Below are 20,348 nucleotides of genomic sequence, written 5' to 3' on the forward strand. Positions count from 1 at the left end.
CCATGCGGTCCAGGCCTCCAGGAAGTGGCCCTCGTCCCTTTATAATTCACCTGCTCCACTATGTGGATGGCAACATCATACTCAAGACTGTAAGATCCTCCCCGCCGCCTCGAGTGGACGATGCACAAATAAGGTTTCCGAACTACACTCTGGCGATGCAAAAGGACCGGGCTTCCTACTTGCCCGTGAAACACAGACACTGTGCTCTGAGCCTGGAATACTCTCTGCTATTCCCCGCCAAACACTGCATCGTGGCATAAATCTAATTTCTTCACGCCAGAAGCGGCTTGGGAGTGGCTGGAGTCGACGGGCCGTGGAGTGGAGAGGAACCCACCAGCATCGAAGAGCAGGTGCAGTCGGACAAGGTGCGGCCGTAAGGGAGTTGGTGCGACCACGATGGTAGCGGCACATGTACATACAGGTGATGAGGCAAGGGCGGCACCTGATTAGATGGTTTACTGACGCGCTGCGCATACATACAGCTCTGGAGTGCGATGCACTGCGAGCGGCATGGGACAGTGATGTGTCCGCTTCAATCACGGATGCGCAGTGGAAGTCAGCTCTCTCTGGACACGTTAATATGCCTCGCAACTCTAGATTTTGCTTGATCCAGTTCTATATTATCCACAGGGCCTCTCTCACTCCGGCTCGAGTGAACAGATATTTTGCTAGTCAAGATGCGGCCTGCCCCCACTGTTCTTCCATGGATGCCGACAAGATACACAGGCTATGGTCCTGCCCGTCCTTGCATCGCCTTTGGAGGGCGGTGGTGGGCTGCCTATCGGAATGTATGTCATGTCCGGTTCCACTAACCTGGGAGGCCTGTGTGCTGGGCCTCTTTCCTAGGGGCAAGCGGTATAGAGCTGAGGTGCGATTCCTGGATCTGGGCCTGATAACGGCTAAGCGGCTGATAACCCGCAGGAGGAAGTCAGCTGATCCGCCTGGAAATATTCATTTGAGGTGTGGGCAGCCGCGGAGGGAGTGGCGTTGAGGCGAGAAGATGCTCTGGGGCTATGCAAATATCCGTTGTCAGACAGCTGGGAGGAGATGGTGTCCAGTTTGTGGGGCATGAGACAAGGCTCAGATGCAGAGGAATCAATCTAACTGCTGGGGTGGGAGCGTGAAGGAAGGGCGGCTGGTACATGAGAGGCCGGTCCCGTTTTGGTTATGGGAAGGAGGCGGGATGTTGCTAGGGTAGCAGATGTCGGTGGCTGGTATGTAACCCAGTCCTATACTGGTAGGAGTGGATGGCGCAGGGAGATTCCCGCACCCATGGTGGCATGCTTAAGATACAACCTATTGATTGTATAAATAGCACTCCAACGACTCTTCATGTTTTTATTGTTATCTGTGATATGCTTAAAATATGTACCTACCAGCAAAACCTTGTACGCACACATTGATCCTCAGGTACTGTTTGAAGAGATATGAAGATATTTGACCTCCTTCGGGTTGTGTGTAAGCTTCAAGACTATTATATGGAACCTCTCTTTGGAATTGATATGTCTGTTAATCCTAAACTACGTGAGTTCGGGCAGACTGAGGCTAAACATTCTACTTGAGGGACTGGTTATCAGCTGGTTTGCCACCTACTGTTCTTTGATGTGCGCATATAATTAACTAGTAATTGCACAAGTTTGTTATCCTAATGCTGATGTAAATCATAATGTTATAGTACATTGAAAATAAACAGATTTTCGAGAAGAAAAAAAAATACACAAATCTTTTCCATTTGTTTGCATAGCACTGTCGAGTAGTGAGTTTTTTTGCTTGCTTAATAACTTCTTTACATTCTGATGTGATCTGGATGGGAGTTTGGAGCGTGGTACTACCAACAGATCTAATAATGTTGTGTACCACAGATGACGTGCCCATGTTGGTGCTTTGAGTATCATGTTGAGTGAAGTTTGACGCAACTTGTTGACTAGAAACGGAAGGAGTGGGGGGGGGGGGGGGGGGGGGACATATGCAAGTATCCCTGACCAATTGATCCATAGAGCATTGACCTTGGACAGGTGATGCGGGTGTCTGGATGCGAAGTTTTGGCATTTTGTGTTTTCGCTTGTTGCGAACAGGTCTATGTTTGGTGTTCCCAACTTTTGAAAGTATTTTTGAAGTACTTTAGGATGAATATCGCATTTGTGAGTTTGTTGGTGATTTCTGCTGAGGATATCTGCCAACTGATTGTCTATCCCTGGAATGTATTGTGCTAATAGATGAATTTGGTTGTGGACTGCCCATTTCCAAATGTTTTGGGCTAGAAGGGACAGCTGGGATGAATGTGTCCCTCCCACTTTGTTGACATAATACATGGTTGTCATGTTGTCTGTTTTGATAAGAACATTCTTCTGATTGAGAAGAGGTTGAAAAGCTTTGAGTGCTAGAAAAACAGCTAATAACTCCAAGTGGTTTATGTGTAGTTGTTTGTGTTTAGCATCCCATTACCCTTGAATGTTGTGATAGTTTTGGTGAGCTCCCCAACCGATCAGAAAAGGCCAGCCTTTTTTTTTTTAGACTTGTGGAATTCCACCACTGAAGGGAGTTCACCGTGTGCCTGTGACCATTGTTGTGCAAGGCACTGTTGTAAGGGCCGCATGTTTAGACTTGCGTGTGGAACAATTGCAATACATGATGCCAACATTCCTAAAATTTTCATGACAAATCTGACAGTGTATTGTTGATTTGTTTGTATTTGTGCGATTATACTTTAGAAAGCTTGTATCCTTTGTGTATTTGGATATGCTAGCGCTTGCTGAGTATTTAGTATTGCACCCAAATACAGTTGTATTTGTGCTGGTTGAAGGTGTGATTTTTGGTAGTTTATTGAGAAACCTAGTGTGTGTTTAAGGTTTGTATTACATAATGCGTATAATTTTGGCACGGTGTATGACTGCTTGATTTTATTAGCCAATCGTCTAGATATGGAAAGACATGTACATGTTGTCTTCTTAGGTAGGCTGCCACTACTGCCAAGCACTTTGTGAATACCCTTGGCGCTGTTATTCCAAAAGGTAACACTTTGAATTGGTAGTGTTTTCCCTGAAAAAAAAAAAAAAAAACTGAGATATTTTCTGTGTGCAGGATGGATGGGCATGTAAAAATACACATCTTTGAGGTCTAAGGCCGTCATGAAATCTGGTTTCTGTAGTAGTGGGATGACATCCTGTGAAGTTACCATGTGAAAATGTTTAGACAAGATGTAAAGATTGAGGGGCCTGAGGTCTAATATTGGCCTGAGGGTGCCATCTTTTTGGGAATTAGAAAGTATAGTGAATAAACTCCTGTTCCTATTTGAGACTCTGGAACTATTTCTATTGCTTGTTTGAGTAGTAGAGATTGGACCTCTTCTTGTAACAGAACTGTGTGTTCTGTGGATAGTTTGTTTAACCTTGGTGGAATATTTAGAGGAGTGTTTATCAATTCTAGACAATAGCCATAGCGGATCATAGACCGCACTCAGTTGTCTGTGGTAATATTTTGCCAATTTGTGTGGAACTGTTGTAGTCTCCCCCCCCACAGGAGACGTGTGGAGTGGAAGGGAATGAGGGAAGTCACTGTTTTGGGTGCTGTGGAGGCTGCTTAGAGGCCTGAAATTTCCCTCTATTTTGGGGGGAATGGTCCTCTATATGTGCCCCTAAAACTACCACGTTGGTATTGTGGTTGGTAGGTTGGCTTGGTCTGCTAGGTTGATGCCTGAGAGCTGTGGTCTGAAACCAACTTGGTTTATGAAATGATCCCCTATATGGGGCGCAGAGTACAGTGCACCCATTGCCTTTGCTGTGTCAGAGTCTTTTCGCATTTTTTCGATGGCTGTGTCTACTTCTGGGCCAAAAAGATGTTTTTTGTCGAACAACATGTTCAACACTGCCTGCTATATTTCTGGCTTGAATCCAGAAGATTGGAGCCATGTATGTCTGCATATAGTGACTGCAGAGTTGACACTCCTAGCAGGGGTCTCTGCTGCATGTAGGGCAGATGTTATCCGGTTGTTTGTAATGGATTGCCCTTCCTCAACTTTCCAGCCCTTTTCTGGTGTTCTTTGGGGAGATGCTGTATTATGTCCTGCATCTCGTCCCAATGGGCTCTGTCATAGCGAGCTAATAGTGCTTGCGAGTCGGCTATCCTCCACTGATTTGCTGCGTGGGACACAAATCTTTTTCCTGCACCATCGAATCTCCTGCTTTATCAGGAGGGGGTGCATCTCCTGATGACTGACTATTTGCACTCTTCCTGGCAGCGCTAACTAGAACAGAATCAGGAGGTACCTAATGGGTGATATAATCAGGATCAGAGGGTGCAGGATTATATTTTTTCTCTATCCTAGGTGTTATGATGCGTGCCTTTACCGACTCAGTAAAGATTTGATCTGCATGTTTTACCATGCCTGGGAGCATCGGGAGGCATTGGTACCTAGAATGTGTTGAGGATAGTGTTAAATAAAAAAATCCTCTTCTAGTGGCTTTGTATGCATGGTAACACCATGGTATGCTGCAGCCCTAGCTATGACTGGATTATAAACAGTACTATCCTCAGGTGGAGATGGTTTAGTGGGATAGCTGTCTGGATCATTATTTGGAATGGGATCAGGGCCATAAAGATCCTATGGATCAACATTGTCCTGTTGTGAATCGCATGAATGAGTGGGTGACTGCATTGGTGTAGGGCCGGTAGGAGGAGAGGTAGGTAGGTAGGTAGGTGGGGAGAATGAGGAGGAGAGTGAGGAGGAGAAGACTGAGGCGGTGGTGATTTCTCCTTCTGCTTTGGCACTTTAGCTGGAGGCTGCAGTGTCCCATTCCTCCTGAAAAGCTAGCTTCCTCTTTATTTTTAAAGGAGGTGCTGTAGTAATTCTTCCTGTTTCCTTATGGCTGTGGATCCTGGATTGTCTTTCATCCATAATTTCTCAAATTGGTTCTACCTCTAACTCCTCTTCAGAAGTTTTGTGGCTTTCTTTAAGTCTCTTTTAAAGTCCATGATCCTCTGTGTACGTTGGCCTTTTCGGCTCCGAAGCATGCTTTTTCGGGATTGAAAAAGATGAAGAGGACGAAGGTTTCGGCTCCAAAACAGGCTTTCTGATTTTCGACTCCGAAAATTGGTGTTTGCTGGAGTCGGAAACTGAGTTTTTTTGTCTCTGATGTTTTCTGAGGAGTGGCCTTTTTCGGTGCCGAACTGGGAGTTCGGTCACTAACAGTCTTTTTTCAGGCCGAGCCATGGTCTTCCGGCAATGGCGTACCCAAGGCCTTGTGTTTTGTCTTTTGTGAGGGTGCAGGGGCAGACGTACTCACTTGTTGTCCTGCTGTGACGGGTCTGTCTTCGTCTGATTCCTGCTTGGACTCGGAATCTCGAACTGAGACTGCACTCTGCATCAATTCTTCCTCTTCTACGTTGAGATGTTCCCCGCTCTTCAATGCCATTTCGAGCCTTCGTGCTCTTCACTTTCTAAGAGTATTTTTCGATCTGAAGGATCGACGGGCCTCGCAGTTTTCTTCCCGATGGTCTGGGGAAAGGCAGAAGTTGCAAACCAGATGCTGGTCTGTGTACAGGTACTTCGTGTGGCACAGAGGACAGAATCGGAATGGAGTACGATCCATGAGGCTTCCATGCAGTCGGCCCGAAAAGGCCTGAGTTGGGCGCACGAGCCCCAAAGGGCTAACAAAGTTGTTTTCCCGACGGTAGTGCTGTGTCAATGGAAGAATATGAACCCGATCGATACAATACCGACGAAAAGAGAGTTTTACAAAGTTTTCCGAATCAAAATCTCGGAGTGAGAGGAAACCCGTCCGAACCCGACGGCGGAAAAAAAACAATCTAACAATGGAGTCTATGCCCATGTGCAATGGAACCGAAGAGGAGGAGTCACTCGATCCCGTGACTCGAAAACACTTCGAAGAAAAACAACTTGTAACACTCCAAGCCCAACACTAGATGGCGGACTAATGCACAGCATGTATATCTGCAGCTACACATGCCACTGAACATATATATTTCTCTACACGTATAAAGTAAAACATATCAAACAAAATTTGCGTAGGAGCTATAAACTACTGCATATAGAATTAGATATACACATTCAAGGAAAAATCTCATCTCAATTAAAAAGAGGACGTAGGACAGACTGTCCAACAAGTGAATCAGCTCTGTGTGTTTATTTCAAACAGTAATGCTGCACGAAAGAACGCGTAGTCTTCCACTTTGCAGCCTGACATATCTTGTCCAAGGCGATCCCTTGAAATAGAGCAACCGATGTGGAAATTGCTCTTGTAGAGTGTGCTTTCGGGTGGCTAGTTAATGGTTTTCCCGCCCTTGTGTGGCAAAACTGAATGGTGGATGCAATCCAACGAGCTATCGTAGCCTTAATAACTCCTGTACCCTGACAACCTTGGGCATATGAGACTAATAGCTGGTCTGTCTTTTGGAGCTCTTTAGTACGCTGAAGGTAGAACTTCAAGCATCGTTTGATATCCACTGTGTGGAGAGTCCTTTCTGCCACTGTTGATGGATTTGGGAAGAATGTTCTTAATATCACTGGTTCGTTCAAATGAAGATGAAGGCACCTTAAGGATGTATCTTGGGTTTGTTCTAAGAACAAAGTTGTCTGAAAAAAATAAGGTAGGGTTCCTTAGTGGTAAAGACCTGTATATCACAGACTCTTCTCGTAGACGTAAGATCAAGTAGAGTTGCTACCTTCCATGTAATATATTTCAGCTCCGCTCTGTGAATAGGTTTGAACGGGGTTTTCATTAATTGTGAAAGAACTACGGTTAAATGCCATTGGGGCAGAGGCGGTGGCATCGGAGGAAAGTGCGAAACAGACCCTTCATAAACTGTTTGATTAGTCAGGATGAACCAAGGGAGGGCGTATCCGCAGAGCATCTATAAGAAGATATAGCAGCCAAATGGTCCTTAACAGATGCATGACCGAGCCCAGCCTTTGATAGAGCAAGAAGGTATGATATAATTTGCTCTGGCAAGACATTTAATGGATGCAAATTGTTTTGATGGCACCAGATACAAAACATCTTCCATTTGAACCTGTAAGTCCTGTTTGTACTGTCAGCTCGTGCCCTAGACAAGAATACTTTGCATTCTTCATCAATGCCCATACCCTGGAATTCGGGAGCCATGCGTGCAATTGGGCGTTCTCTTCGGAGCTGGAAACATCTAACCAACGCTCTCCCAACTGCTGGAAAAGTCCATGCACCATCGCTGACTGGAGACAACTCGCGATCCGCTAGGGATCGACGGCTGAGTTATTATGCCCTGGCGTTCAGAGAACGCCATGCTGCACCAGCCATGTCCAGAGACACAGGACCTCTTGACAAAGGGTCCACGACCCCATCCCGCCTTGCTTGTTGCAGTACTTCATGGTACTGGTGTTGTCTGTGAACACCTAAATGAACTTCACCTTGACAGAGGGAAGAAAAGCTTTCAATGCTAGTCGGATTGCCCGGAGCTCCAGCAGAATGATGTGGAGCCCAGATTTCGCCGGAGACTAGAGTTCTCAGAGCGCCACCTCTCCAAACCAAAACACATGTGTCAAAGACATTGTCATTTATAAACGCCAACAGCTTTAACTCTCACAAACGTGAGACTGATTGTATTGCAAATGCTAATCTTTTTACTTTTCCAAGGAAGGAACAAACAGTTAAACACAATTTGTAGTATGAACTTTTTGAATAGGATTAAAGAATGTGCAGTATCTTCTTTCACTTGCAGTAGGAGAAGAAAATATTTGCGTTAAGGAAAGCTACTGAGGAGGGAATAGGATTCATTATGAATTATATGGGTGAAGTGAGGAAGTGGCGGTGGAGACCACGGAGTCGGTTTTGTCGATTGCAGTGAGCCTTTATCAGCTTAGAAGGCTTGATAAATTAGAAGTCCATCAGTTGCAGGAATCAGATTCCTCAATCCTTCCCCTACCAAATGCAGAATGTGAGGACCATAATTCAATTAGGTCAGTTTATTTTCTATTGGCATCTCAGTATTTATCTTAAAGATATCTGTCAGAGTGAATTTGAGGCATGTGTTTAAGAAGCCCTTGTGCTGTTTTAGTCCCAATTTCTGAATCCTATCCTCTGTGCAATATATAATAAATGGTAAAATGAGATTCGTTTTGGTTTGCTTCTACAGAGGCAATATTGTTACCTTCAATACTGTGGGAACAGTTTTTCAACATTTTATATATGCCTTGGCAATGCCAATGTGCATGGCTTGCATTCTAATGTATGTTTTTAATTCACAAATGTAAGGAAAGGATTTTACCCTTGATCCATGCAGGTAAAGCTTCTTTAGGAACCTGCGAGTGTGTAAGTATCTGCAATATACTAAGCCCCCTGTACTGAAGACAATAGTACTTGCACAGACAGCTAAAACTATCTATAGTGAGATACTAAAACTCTAGCCTAAGATTATTACTCAAGATTAATACTTCACAAAAGAACCCAGGAAGTGCTGGATTTGTTAGAATGATAGTGCAAACTATTTGACAGTGTGTGATCATGGACTTCATCAGTACAGAACAACTTAATTTTAGATATCTTGCCAGAGGCTTCCCATCAGACTTCCCGATACAGTGGTAATCTCAACTTCAGAAAGGATGCAGGCTCTTTGGTAAGTGCTTATCATGGAAGTCAGGCCATCGCCAAACAGGCAATTTGACCAGTATAATTTTGCTCTTGTTCATGTATGATGCACAAAAAAAAAAAAAAAAAAAAAAACACAAACAAATAAGTTAACTAATACCATAGCTCATTGGAATATAAACTGAAATTGCTGTTAAACAGAACAGAGAGTAACTTTAGTAAACGTCTGACAGATTGGTAATGTGTGAAATGGGTGGGGTGACTACATTATAAGGAATTAAAGCACACGGTTTTCATTATCTTGCCCCAGCCCTGTATGTCTCAAGGTGACTGGAGTTTCTACAGTGAGTCTTTTCCACTTTTTTCACCAAATATTAAGCCGGATTTCGATTGATACCGCATGCAAATGAGCATATCAATGCATCTGTTGCTTCTTTATGAATAAAGTTATGTGCCTTAAGGTTTTCAAATAAAAAATAATGTGCAATGTTTTCAACCTGTAAGTTTAATTTTAAATAGAGAGCATTGCTTTTGGTTACGAATGCCAACATAGAGCATAAATTTAGTTAGTTTTGCAACATGATCTTCGCCTACATTCTCTCCTGCCTATCCCCCAGCTTTCTTTCAGTATGCCATCCTTTTGAAGATCGCACAGAGGAGGCCTACATGTCACAGAATGAGAGTATGATCCCACCCACAACCTAGCGCTGCTCAAACTTACAAGTTTTTCTGATTTGTCCGTTTCTGGTCTGCATTCTAAAGCTGTATCCAACACAAACTGATAGAGACTGTGGCCAAGCATAAAGATGGCGGACGTATAATCCTGGGGTCCCGTTTAGTCTTATGCCACATCGCTGACGGCCGCTATTCATAGCAGTGACTCTCCCACTTTCCAAACGGACAGGTAACCAAGGTTTTACTGTGGAAGAACTAGTGCTGTGGTTGCAGACTCAATGCAGAACCAACTAAGGGACATCTGCACAGGGAGCCCCGTCTATCTGAGCATCAAAATGGTGGCGTCTTCATCACCCTGTGGACTTTGCTCCCTTTGCAGCTGATGTACAAGACAATGGGCTTCATGAAAAGTAGCAGAGAGGCACAGGACTCAAAATAAAACAACATGGTCTGTGCACCTATATAAACATCACAGTAGACATCGGATGACAAGATGGCAGCCACTGCAAACAGACTTTGATATCAACATGCAAAATTCCCATGATTGTGATGCCATTAACACGAGCAACGCAGGGCAGCAGACTGCACTTGAGGTGTGAAAGGCTGCCACTAAAACTATGCACAAAGGCAAGAAACAGAGGGGCACAGCTGGCCAGCACTATCAGGCTCATGGATGACATTCACAATGCCTGGCACTGACCGCAAGGTAGAACCAGAGTAGATGATAAACTACTGAGGGCGTGATGAAGGTCTCGCCCCTTTTGCCCTAGTCACAGCCAGACAAATTTAGCAAGTGGCAGAGGGTTCTTTCTCAGCGCTCCAGCAAGCCGTACTCTCCCAGGGCTGTATGATAAAAGCCCGCTTCTGCATTCAGCCCTCATCTCCTACAGCTACAATTACTTCCACGTGGTTCCAAGCATTTTTCTGTATTGGACTCACCTTAGAGCGGCCTAAAGGAGAGCGAGAGCATCTGGGCATTCTGAAAGATAGCCTCTGAGAAGCAACATTAGTAGACATAGACCAACTCTCGTGAAGGCTGCATCTTACCTCCTCTCATTATCCAAACAAAGCACTCTACACTGCACCATAACTGGAGGCAGGGATAAAAATGTATCCATTATTAAAGATATGTTTCAGCGCCCTGCTACTCACAAAATCGAGGGTGAAAAGAGCCCAGTGATGAGAAGCAGCACGAGGGTGAAGCTAGGATGACTTGGCTCACGGGGTGTCACTAGATCGTTCCATCTACATGCCTTCCTAGAGGTGACAGATGAGACAATAGCAGTGAAAAACGAGCTACTGAGACATCTGACAAAAAAGGCGGCGATCTATGTCTGATGTGGGGGGGCAGAGTCTATTTGCCTAAGGAAAAACTGGGTAAAAACTCCAACCGCTTCCAGGCCTACATGCTACAGTTTGAGTAGCAATATATTATCCTGCAGGACAAGAGAGGACCTGGATAATTGCTTCATGCGCAACAATACTGACTTACCATGGGAAGTGGAGCGAGATGGCATACGCAAAAGGTATAGATCTCTGTGACTCCATAGTGAAAGGAAAAGGTGAGGACTATATACAAATTGACAGAGCACACAGTGTTCCCAACATTGCCGAATAGAAATTCTTCAACCGATGTCCTTGTGAGAGTGCATTTTAAATGTTGACTGCTGGGAGTCTAGAACTGGAAGATTTGGGTCTGGCTGAAGCATAGCATTGCTGTCATCAGTTAAGAGCAAACTACTCACACTTCTCATCAGCCCACCACACACAAAGTAGGATCGACTATCAGCTACCGATTCCCACAGTTGGTTGACAAAGCTATAATAAAAAAAATAATAAAAAAACACTATCGGACCACGATCCAATAGTAAGGCGGTTGAGAAATCGGCACATCAGAAACCAAAAATCCACCTTCAGGGTGTATCAGCTGTGTGTGCTGGGCCAACAGTCAAAAAGTGTGGTAAAGAAAGTCCTCTTCAGACAGTGACAATAGGGAGACTTGTAAGTCTACATGTACAGACATTTTCTTGCACCAAGTCACACAAGGACAGCAACTGAAATGTGCTATCTTAGTTACTGCACATTTTTGACTGTGGACCCCATAAACATTGTCGATCTGTCACGAAGGTGGCCCTTAAGTTGTTAGTTTCGCTAGCTTAAATTATAGAAATTCTTCCCTGAAGGTGCCCATGTTTATTATTACACCACCCGCGTTTATATGATGAGGGTTGCTATCCTCAACGTAACTATTGTGATGACACCATGTAAAAACCAGTGTGGTTGCAATGTCAACATTTTTACATTGTACTGTCTGTATTTGGAAATGTTTTAGGCAACTGCAAGGACAGAAATAAGTTGCGCAGTCCCATGTGTGCCACAGCAAAATGCAATGCAGTAATTTTATGGGGCTTTGAAACTATCAAAACAGACATTCTTTGTTCGATGTGATCCTCTTGTCTTCATAAGACTCCTGCATGTCTGATCCACACTATCACTGTACTGCCACGCACTCCACTTTTTCTACCAAATTTTTGTATAATTCAAGGTCTATCATTTTTTTGTTGGTTATTAAGAACTGATGCAATTAGAATCTAAATTTTCTTCTCGTCGCTAAATCTTTTCTTTAGTGCCAGTTTGTAGATTTAATTTAATGTAAATAGGGTAGTTATTTGCCTGTGTCATTTTTTAATTTCTACCAGACACTGCAAAGACCGTGTGTAATAAATGTATCTGTACTCAAAGTATTCTTCCTTTTTTTATCTGAAGGAACCACTTTGTTTTTAGGTCGAGTGCGAAAGCGCTTTGACCTGTTTTAAGTATTGTGGTCTTTTAACCACGCCCATCACTTTCACTCGTTCCTGGTCTTGCCTTTCAAAAATCCTTTGTTATCATTAGTAAATGCTTTCAGTTTGTCCCTCATAGGGGAAGTTTGGTTACCGCCTTGCAGACTGCCCCTGTTACATGGATAACTGCACGATTGCCAATACTTTTGACTGCGGGCGAACTTATTTTTCTTTTTGTGTCTCTCCTTTGTGCTCATGAGGTTATGGCGCTTGGAATCGGCTCGCTTCTGTCAGCTGTTTTCCTATTCATTTTCAATATATGTGGCAAGAAGAGTCCAATTAGGAATTTACAACTGTAATAGCTCTAACTGGAGCAAATGTGAGACCCATTCCATTGCACATGCTTGTTACGTATTATGGTACATTGATTCAGAGTGTTATTGGGGCAGTCTCTTTATTGTTGTACACTTAAGCAAAGTTAATTTGCGAATGACTGCCTAGTAACGTTGTAGGGCTCCCACCAGTTCCTGATAGAGCTATAGTCTGAGAAGAGCTTCCAAAGAGTCGCAGGGTACAGAGTCAACAGTCACATATCAAAAGGACTGATTCTGGCAGGAGGTACTAGCATAATGAAGCAATTACAACCATTCACTTCCTTCTGACAGCCGACAGAAGGCATTTAATATTTGGGCTTTAGGCTAACTCCAAATCTCAGCATATGCGTCATGAAGAGCTTCCTGGCCTTGATGCAAATCATAAGGGCAGGGACTATCACGGCACAATCGCACATTTTCCTGGGTGAGTCTGATTATGGCCCTGAAAATTATGATTTTACCAAATATCTTATCTCAGACCCTTCCTCGGTCTCAAACAGAGCAAAATGTCCCAAATTCAGAAGTTTTATAACTCTTTCATCTGCACAATAGCAGAGAAATGGCTGGAGCAGTGTACGAAAAACCTCAAACATGGTGATCTAGGAATGGCACACACTTCACCATTATCAAAACAGCCAACTCAGATACATGGTAGAATGGCCAAGAGGAGATACGGAAAAACTCAGGTGCATCATACACATCAAAATTTAGTCACCAAGCGAGGTTTCTTGAATCCCAAAAAAGTGAACATGGGTGAAATCTAGGCTTTATTCCAGTCATTTGACATAACACTGGTAGTTTGGAACCAACTGACGAGTGTCTGACAAATTATCCTTCTCCTTTAACCCCCACACTTTACCTATGAGGACTTCTCTCAAAGATGTTTGGACTCAGATTAATTCTTGGAAAGGAGGAGGTTGAAAGACCTCTACATGAGAAGTGCAATTGTGAGGATATCCAAATATTTTATTTGTATGGTGAGACAGAAAACTCATCATCTCCAACTAAAGCACATGATGCTGCAGCCGGAGATGAAAAAGGAAGCAACAAGGGAACACAAAACATTTGAATCATTCCACTAAAAGCTATCCTCTCCATACTGCCTCGTTCTCCAAGTTAAGCTTGTGATTAATTCACATCCCACATTGACAAATTTCAATGTCTGCTGCACTGGGAAAAGAGAGAAGACCTTATTCAGATGACAAACAATGGCAGGACATCTTCCTTGGCTCGAATAAATTACATTACACATACCTTTGGGCAGTAAGGATAAAACATATCCCACTAAAGATGGTAGGTATTCATACGCACCACCATGTTATTTGCCACACTTTTCTGCTACACAAATGCTTTTGTACAACTTAATTTGCTGCGACATGGCCTGGATCCTATCTTTCACTTCTTTTTTCTCGATACACACCTAGGAAAAGTGATTAAGCACAGCAAGAGTACACCTCTGATCCTCAAGAAGAAAAGTAAAATTCTACTCGAATTTGTAACACAAAGGAAGTGGGAAATAGGTAAAACAAGTGTAATTATTGCGGTGTGCACACCCACAACAGTTTTGTTTCGGATATTAAAAAATAATAGGAATATAGCTTAAAGAATGAACCTTGATTAGTATCACAGAGGGAAAATGTTATAGTAACCTTTGGAGTGGGATTAAGCAAGATTCACATGGCACTACTTGTTAACAATGGATGACAATGGTAATCAGGATAGATAATTTTATACAGAGCTAAGCAGGAATAACCAGATGTACCTAAAACAATAAATAAAAACAGCAGGCTAAGTTCTTTTCTGAAATGAAGGACTCGCATACCTATTGTCGGGATGGTTGTAACAATTTCTCCCAACTTCAGCTTGTACAGAATGGTGGTCTTTCCAGCTGCATCCAGCCCCACCATGAGAATTCTCATCTCTTTCTTGCCAAAGAGTCCTTTAAACAGGTTTGCAAAGATGTTCCCCATTGTAGTGTTTCAACAGACCTGTAGAGAAACAGAATAGTTAAAAGCATGGTACTTCAGTGTTTGGGTTCTTTGCAGAAATGAGAGATTACAGAACAGAAGTGAGAAAACTTAGACAAAGATTTTGTAGCCAAGACTGATGCCACTGTAGATTATAGTTACTAGAGCAACGCTTTTAACCTTTTGGCTTCTGTGGACCCCTACTGAATCATTACTGGAGTTCAGGTACCCTCCACAGTGAGCCAGAATTGGAGCTGGGGATCACCGGCATAAGAAATGTCTATCATCTGAACTTCAAAAGATACACAAAAATACAACAACAACAAAATGCATACATCAAACAATGATCAAATATTTATCAGACCACAGGTTAAGAACTAGCGTATAGCTTGGTGATTCAGCTAACACTATCTCTGCTATTGACAATAAAGTCTTCGATTGAAGCTTAAGCCTTTAGCAAATCACTGATGAAAAAATAACTTCTCCAGAAAAAAAAAAAAAAAAAAAAAACACAAAGGTATACCTTAGACAACCTAAGTGAACCTGCAAGTTACTCATATCAGAAATGTACAGGTTTACTAGCCTATGCTAAATACTGCCAGTAATCACCAACATAGTTTCATTAACAAACCTATTGGCTTCCCAATATCTAAGCAAGTCCATAAATACGTACTCTTTGGAAAATTCAACTCCAAAATGAGATACAAGTGAGCTTTAGAAGCCAGCGTATGCAAAGTCCAAAACTGGGCACCTGCCAGGAGATGATCTCACCATCTCTCTTCTGCCTGCTCAAAGCCTAAACAAAATATCGGGTTCGACAACCCAGTGCAGGAACTAGCTAAATACACTATGGACATAACACATACCATAAAGGGACATGCAGAGCTGCTCAAAGCTGCCAGTTCACTGCAAAGTGCCAGTACCTCTCACACACAAATGTCTTCATCACTATACTGCTAAGTACTGCGTCCCATAACACGATAACAACACCTCAGTGGTCATCATGCATGACATGGAAACGCTACACACATTGGATTAACCTCTTCCTCGCCTTTCCCCTCAACTCCCCCAAAAAGCACCCTTCCAACCACACCCCCTCCTACACAACGTAACTTTCAGCCCAGGTAGGCAAGCACTTCAGTGCCCCACATAGGAGTATTAAGTGCTATACGAATGCTGCAATAACATCTTCTATAACACTATGTAGCCAGAAGCAACACACACATCCCTGACAAAGGACAGGTACAAAATTGCAGCAGCTGCATAAAATTCATTACCTATACACAGGCCGACAAAACAATGCTGCCAAAGTGCAGGTTCTCATATTGTAGAATAGTTACGTGACATGTATCAGTAGCTTAACCTTCTTTGCAGGAACAGTATCAGTGCAGGCTACCCGTAAGTCTCCCATCACTTTAGAGGTGTAGGTGGCACTCAATGGAGTACAATCACAGAATAGCTACAGCCAACAGTAGCAGCATACGAAAACGGAGCAAGGCAACAGGTGGCGAAAGTGCAAGCTTCTCTCACACACTGAACAGACAAAAAAAAACACCCCATGAAAATCTCTACTACCAACCAAGCTTGTCTACACTGCCTAGAAAGCCCATGGTGGTGAAGAAGTGTTCCAAGTAAGATTTTCGTGTGAATCTTTGGCAAGTGTCAAACATACTTGAAAAACACAATACGTTCACATCGATAAAATACAAATACAAAAAGCATCACGTCTTTCAGTAACAGTTTATTACATGTACATGCACAAGAAATACTTTCAATAAACTTGACTGAATGCAGGCATAGGAGTTAAAGAGGTTTGACCTTGTGTTTTGAAGACAACAGTGCTGGTGGCTGAGGTATTTCCCCAGAATTGGAACTTGTGACTTACAGGTAACACAGGTATCTCAGCAAAAACACTAACCCTCTCGGAGCACTCAATTTCCTGCACTGGTTTGTCCGAAAAAATACCATACGACGCACTACTGAAAAGCATGCTATACAAAGGGTCTTGCTAATCTGCGCGGATTTGCTCACTTTCTGACGTCCTGCGTCATTATAATGATAAAAAAAGATCAGCACTTGCCCTGTCCGTGAACGACAGGATGCACAAAAATAAAGATGACCGACAATTAAAGAATCGCTGGTCTGGGTGGCGGCTGCTTCAATAACCCCGATGAAAAAACACGCTCTTCCAAAAAAAGTAGAATTAGAATGTACGTCTGGCAGCCAACCCTACATTACAAGGCAGGCTGCAGTATTAAACGCCTTTATACTCTTATGGTGCAATAGACTGCGTTTTGACTTGCTGGAGTTTATGAACAGAGGGATGCATGAACACAGACTATGGTCTTCCACGAGCATGGGCTTCTACCCATCATCATCCATTCTGCAGCCCAAAAGTAAACAAGTACAGACAATGGCAACAGATCTAGCTTATGAATGTAGGAACAACCCAGACGTAAAAATGTATGTACGTTAATGATACCCTGCTACCATGGGCTGCTGCCACAGAGAAACACCATTATCTAAGAAACTGTAACGTGTGTGCCTCTAAAAGTTTAAGCTTGATGAATAAATTACAGCCGTAACATTCACATAACACTGTGAAGAGGACAAGACCGTTTTTACGGAAGCACACAACTTTTGCCAACTCAAAACATGTACTCTTGGCTCACAACATATGGGCAGAGCCAAAGCCTCTCTCCTGGTGATACTCACAACTGTATGGCGACATCTGCACTGTCAAGCCACATAATAAAGACAAGTATTGGTTTTATCTTGGTTTTATGTCAGCTGCAGCATGTGACCCCCAAACACCCTAGCAGGCTACTGTGGCGTAGTGTAACGCAAATTATGTTCCAACTGCTGCCACACACAGAATGGACACAACGAGCACAACAATTTGCATCTCTCCTCATGCAACCCTCTAGGTTTGAGATTTTGAAGCCAAGAAAACATCTGCTAAGCGGGAGAAAATCAGAGTGTATGAGGAAGTGTCTGCAGAGGAACCAATGTGTATAACACAATGCACGTAGCTTTCTTCTAATGAACGAAATGATTGCCTCTGAAGATTCTATTCGAGCAATTACCTAGTAATTACCAACCAATATGGATGTAAAGGCTTTATACAAGTGAACAAAATCAAAGCTATGGAAAAATGAGTTGAACTACCGATCTTCCAAACAAAGCTCCAGCTATTGCACCTCAATTAAGGCAATGATGTGTGAAAAACTACATGCCGAAGAATAAATGGCTAGCGTGTAGAACTTATGTAAAAGCATCTCTCCAGCAAGCCATCAGTGGCTATCTGCCACTTTGAAACTGCAATTATTTTTCGTGACCGCTTTGAAGCAATCAGATTATCATCAAATTATCTATCTTAACACAGACAACGTCTTTGATAAAACTTAGGCACAAAGTAGTCTGTCGATCCTGTACTCTTACTTGGAAATGTTCTGGAGGTTCCTTTTGATGGGGTTAGTCCTCTTCCTTAGATGCACGTAAACGCATAAAGAAAACCTGACAACTGAATAACCAATTTAAAATTGGACATCACCACTTTCAAAAAGAACAGATGCTCCATCCGCAACATCACTGTCTTTGCAAAACGCACAAATTGGAAAGTCCCTATGCAAGGAATTGTATGTAGTCACACAACCTCTTGGCTGAATTTATAGTGGCTAGGGAAGCAGATGTAAAGGTTAACATACTGACATCACATGCACGCAAAAAACTCAAAAGGCACATCCACCCCATATTGAGTTTATACACAGCAGTAGTGTATAGGGCTAGAGAAAAGGGACTTGTTCCTCAAACCCTTTAAAAATGAAGGCATCAGAGAAATCTGAAAGAGGCCCCCACATCTACAGTAGAGGCTTGTTATCCACTTCTGTGATCATCTCATATCCCAGTTCATTACACTGGGTCATACTAGCCTTTGGCAATAGTATGTGCTCGTAGAAATGCCCCCTTTTAGCGGTGTTTTCCACTAATACTGCAGGTTCTTAATACAGAATGAGAATACAAACTGAGCTGTGCAAGGCCATCTCATGTTGATGTCTCTCTTCCTTTGGTGTTGACTTCCAATGTTTTAAGTTCAAAAACAAAACAAAACAAAAAAATCTAATAGTCTAGTGGCATACAATTGATAGAATATAAAAAGAGCCAATTCCAAACCCAGCGCTCATGTTTAGTCAATAGAGGAAAGCATTAAAATAAAAAAATAAAAAATAAAAAAAAATAAAAAAAAATGCCCCCACTGCAAGCTGGGCCTGCACAAAGGCCTTCCACAGAAACCCACTGATCAACAATTGTTTCACTGACTGCTGTCTAGGAAGGCCAATCAATCACAGACAATGCGACTGGAATTACTAGCCATAATTGTTCATGGGTATTGTGGGCTCTTCTGAGATATCCTGCTCCTGCACTGTACTGAAAATAGTGTGATATTTAAGGAGAGATGTAGGTCCTTATGTAAAACACATCTTTATATATTTTTTTGCTAACAGGCACAATACTCAGCCACTATGAGTTTAAAAAAAAAAAAATTTGCAGCCTGAAGAATTTTCTAGATTCACATGCTGTGCATCATCCCGCCATCTAGTAGTTGGGTCCAGAATTGTCTTCAGTTCCTCCCTCCCCGCCCCCCTTCCCCTAGGCTTCGTCCACCACCATTTGGTGTTAGGTCCTCCCCGTAAGACATCAGGCGGCACCCCAGAAGTTCCTGTGCGTGGTAGCCATCTTTGGATTCTTCTTCGTTTTTTTTTTTACCTCTTACCCCACCTGTTCTGTTTTGTTTTCTGGGAAGCTGGGTGGGTCGCATGTGAATCCAGAAAACTCTTCAGGCCGTCAGACTACCCCTGGTAAGTAACCATTTTGTTTTGCAGCATGAATCCTTTTCTGGATTCACATGCTGTGCATCAGATTGCATAGCAGTTTCTCCTACTAATTTGGGTTGGTCAGGTTGAAACGAACTTGCAAACAGGTGTTGCAGTAAGTTTTATCCCACATGCTTCTTTATGCATTTGGATGTGCACACAATGTTTTGTGAATGTGTGAGGAGATGCCCATGTTGCTGCTTCGCAAATGGTGTCTATGGGCACATTAGCTATGAACGCCAGCGTTGCACCTTTTTTCCTTGTTGAATGTGCCTGTGGCCTTTGTGGCAGTTGTTTGCCTGCCTCTGCAAAGCATGTCTGAATTGTCTCCACGATCCATTTTGCAATGGTCCCCTTTGTTGCAGGGTTTCCCTTATTGCCTTTAGCATACGTAACAAATAACTGATTACATTTGCGGATTTGCTTGGTCTCTTCGAAGTAGTATACTAGTGCCCTGCTTGCATCCAGTGTATGCAGTTTTTTTCTCCATTTTGTTTTGTGGGTTTTTGAAGAAACTGTATGGTTTGATTCATGTGGAATCTTGTGACCACCTTTGGAAGAAACTGCGGGTTTGTTCGGAGAACTACCTTGTCCCTGTGGATTTGCATGTATGGTTCTTCTTGCATGTTAAGGCTTGATCTCACTTCCTCTTCGTAGCGATGTGATCGCAATTAGGAAGTCTTTTGTGTGAGAAATTTTAAATTATCCTTGTGCATGGGTTCAAATGGTTTTGTTATGAGCTGTGTTAGTACTGTATTCAAGCTCCACATTGGGGCTGGTGCCTTTGTTGGTGGGGCAATTCTTTTACATCCTTCCAGGAACCTTTTTATTACAGGTGCTGTGAAGAAACCTTTGCATAATGCCCCTCTGGTGTAGGGCATGATTGCTGCCAGGTGTACCTTGAGTGAAGAGTAGTTGCTTCCGTTGTCCAATACATGTGTGAGAGAGGTTATTACCGTCTCCTGTCTAGCTATTGTTTGTTGTGCATTGTTTCCAGTGCACCATAGCAGATATTGTTTCCCTTTTGATGCGCAGCTTTTTCTTGTTGTTGTTTTTTAAGCTTCTTTTAATATCTCCATGGTTCTGTGTGGTAGGT

General features: G+C 42.9%; 1 protein-coding gene across 1 annotated transcript in view; it reads right to left on the reverse strand.

Annotated features, from left to right (window-relative positions):
* Window positions 1–20,348, reverse strand: part of LOC138299586 (ADP-ribosylation factor 1-like) — a 112,249-nt gene that overhangs the window by 33,337 nt on the left and 58,564 nt on the right. Inside the window, exon 2 of the mRNA XM_069237975.1 lies at window positions 14,234–14,399. Within this exon, the coding sequence (XP_069094076.1) occupies window positions 14,234–14,381 (148 nt within the window). The 5' untranslated portion in view covers window positions 14,382–14,399. The remainder of the gene's footprint in view (window positions 1–14,233; window positions 14,400–20,348) is intronic.

This window comes from Pleurodeles waltl, chromosome 6, assembly GCF_031143425.1.
Source record: "Pleurodeles waltl isolate 20211129_DDA chromosome 6, aPleWal1.hap1.20221129, whole genome shotgun sequence".
Lineage (NCBI taxonomy): Eukaryota > Metazoa > Chordata > Amphibia > Caudata > Salamandridae > Pleurodeles > Pleurodeles waltl.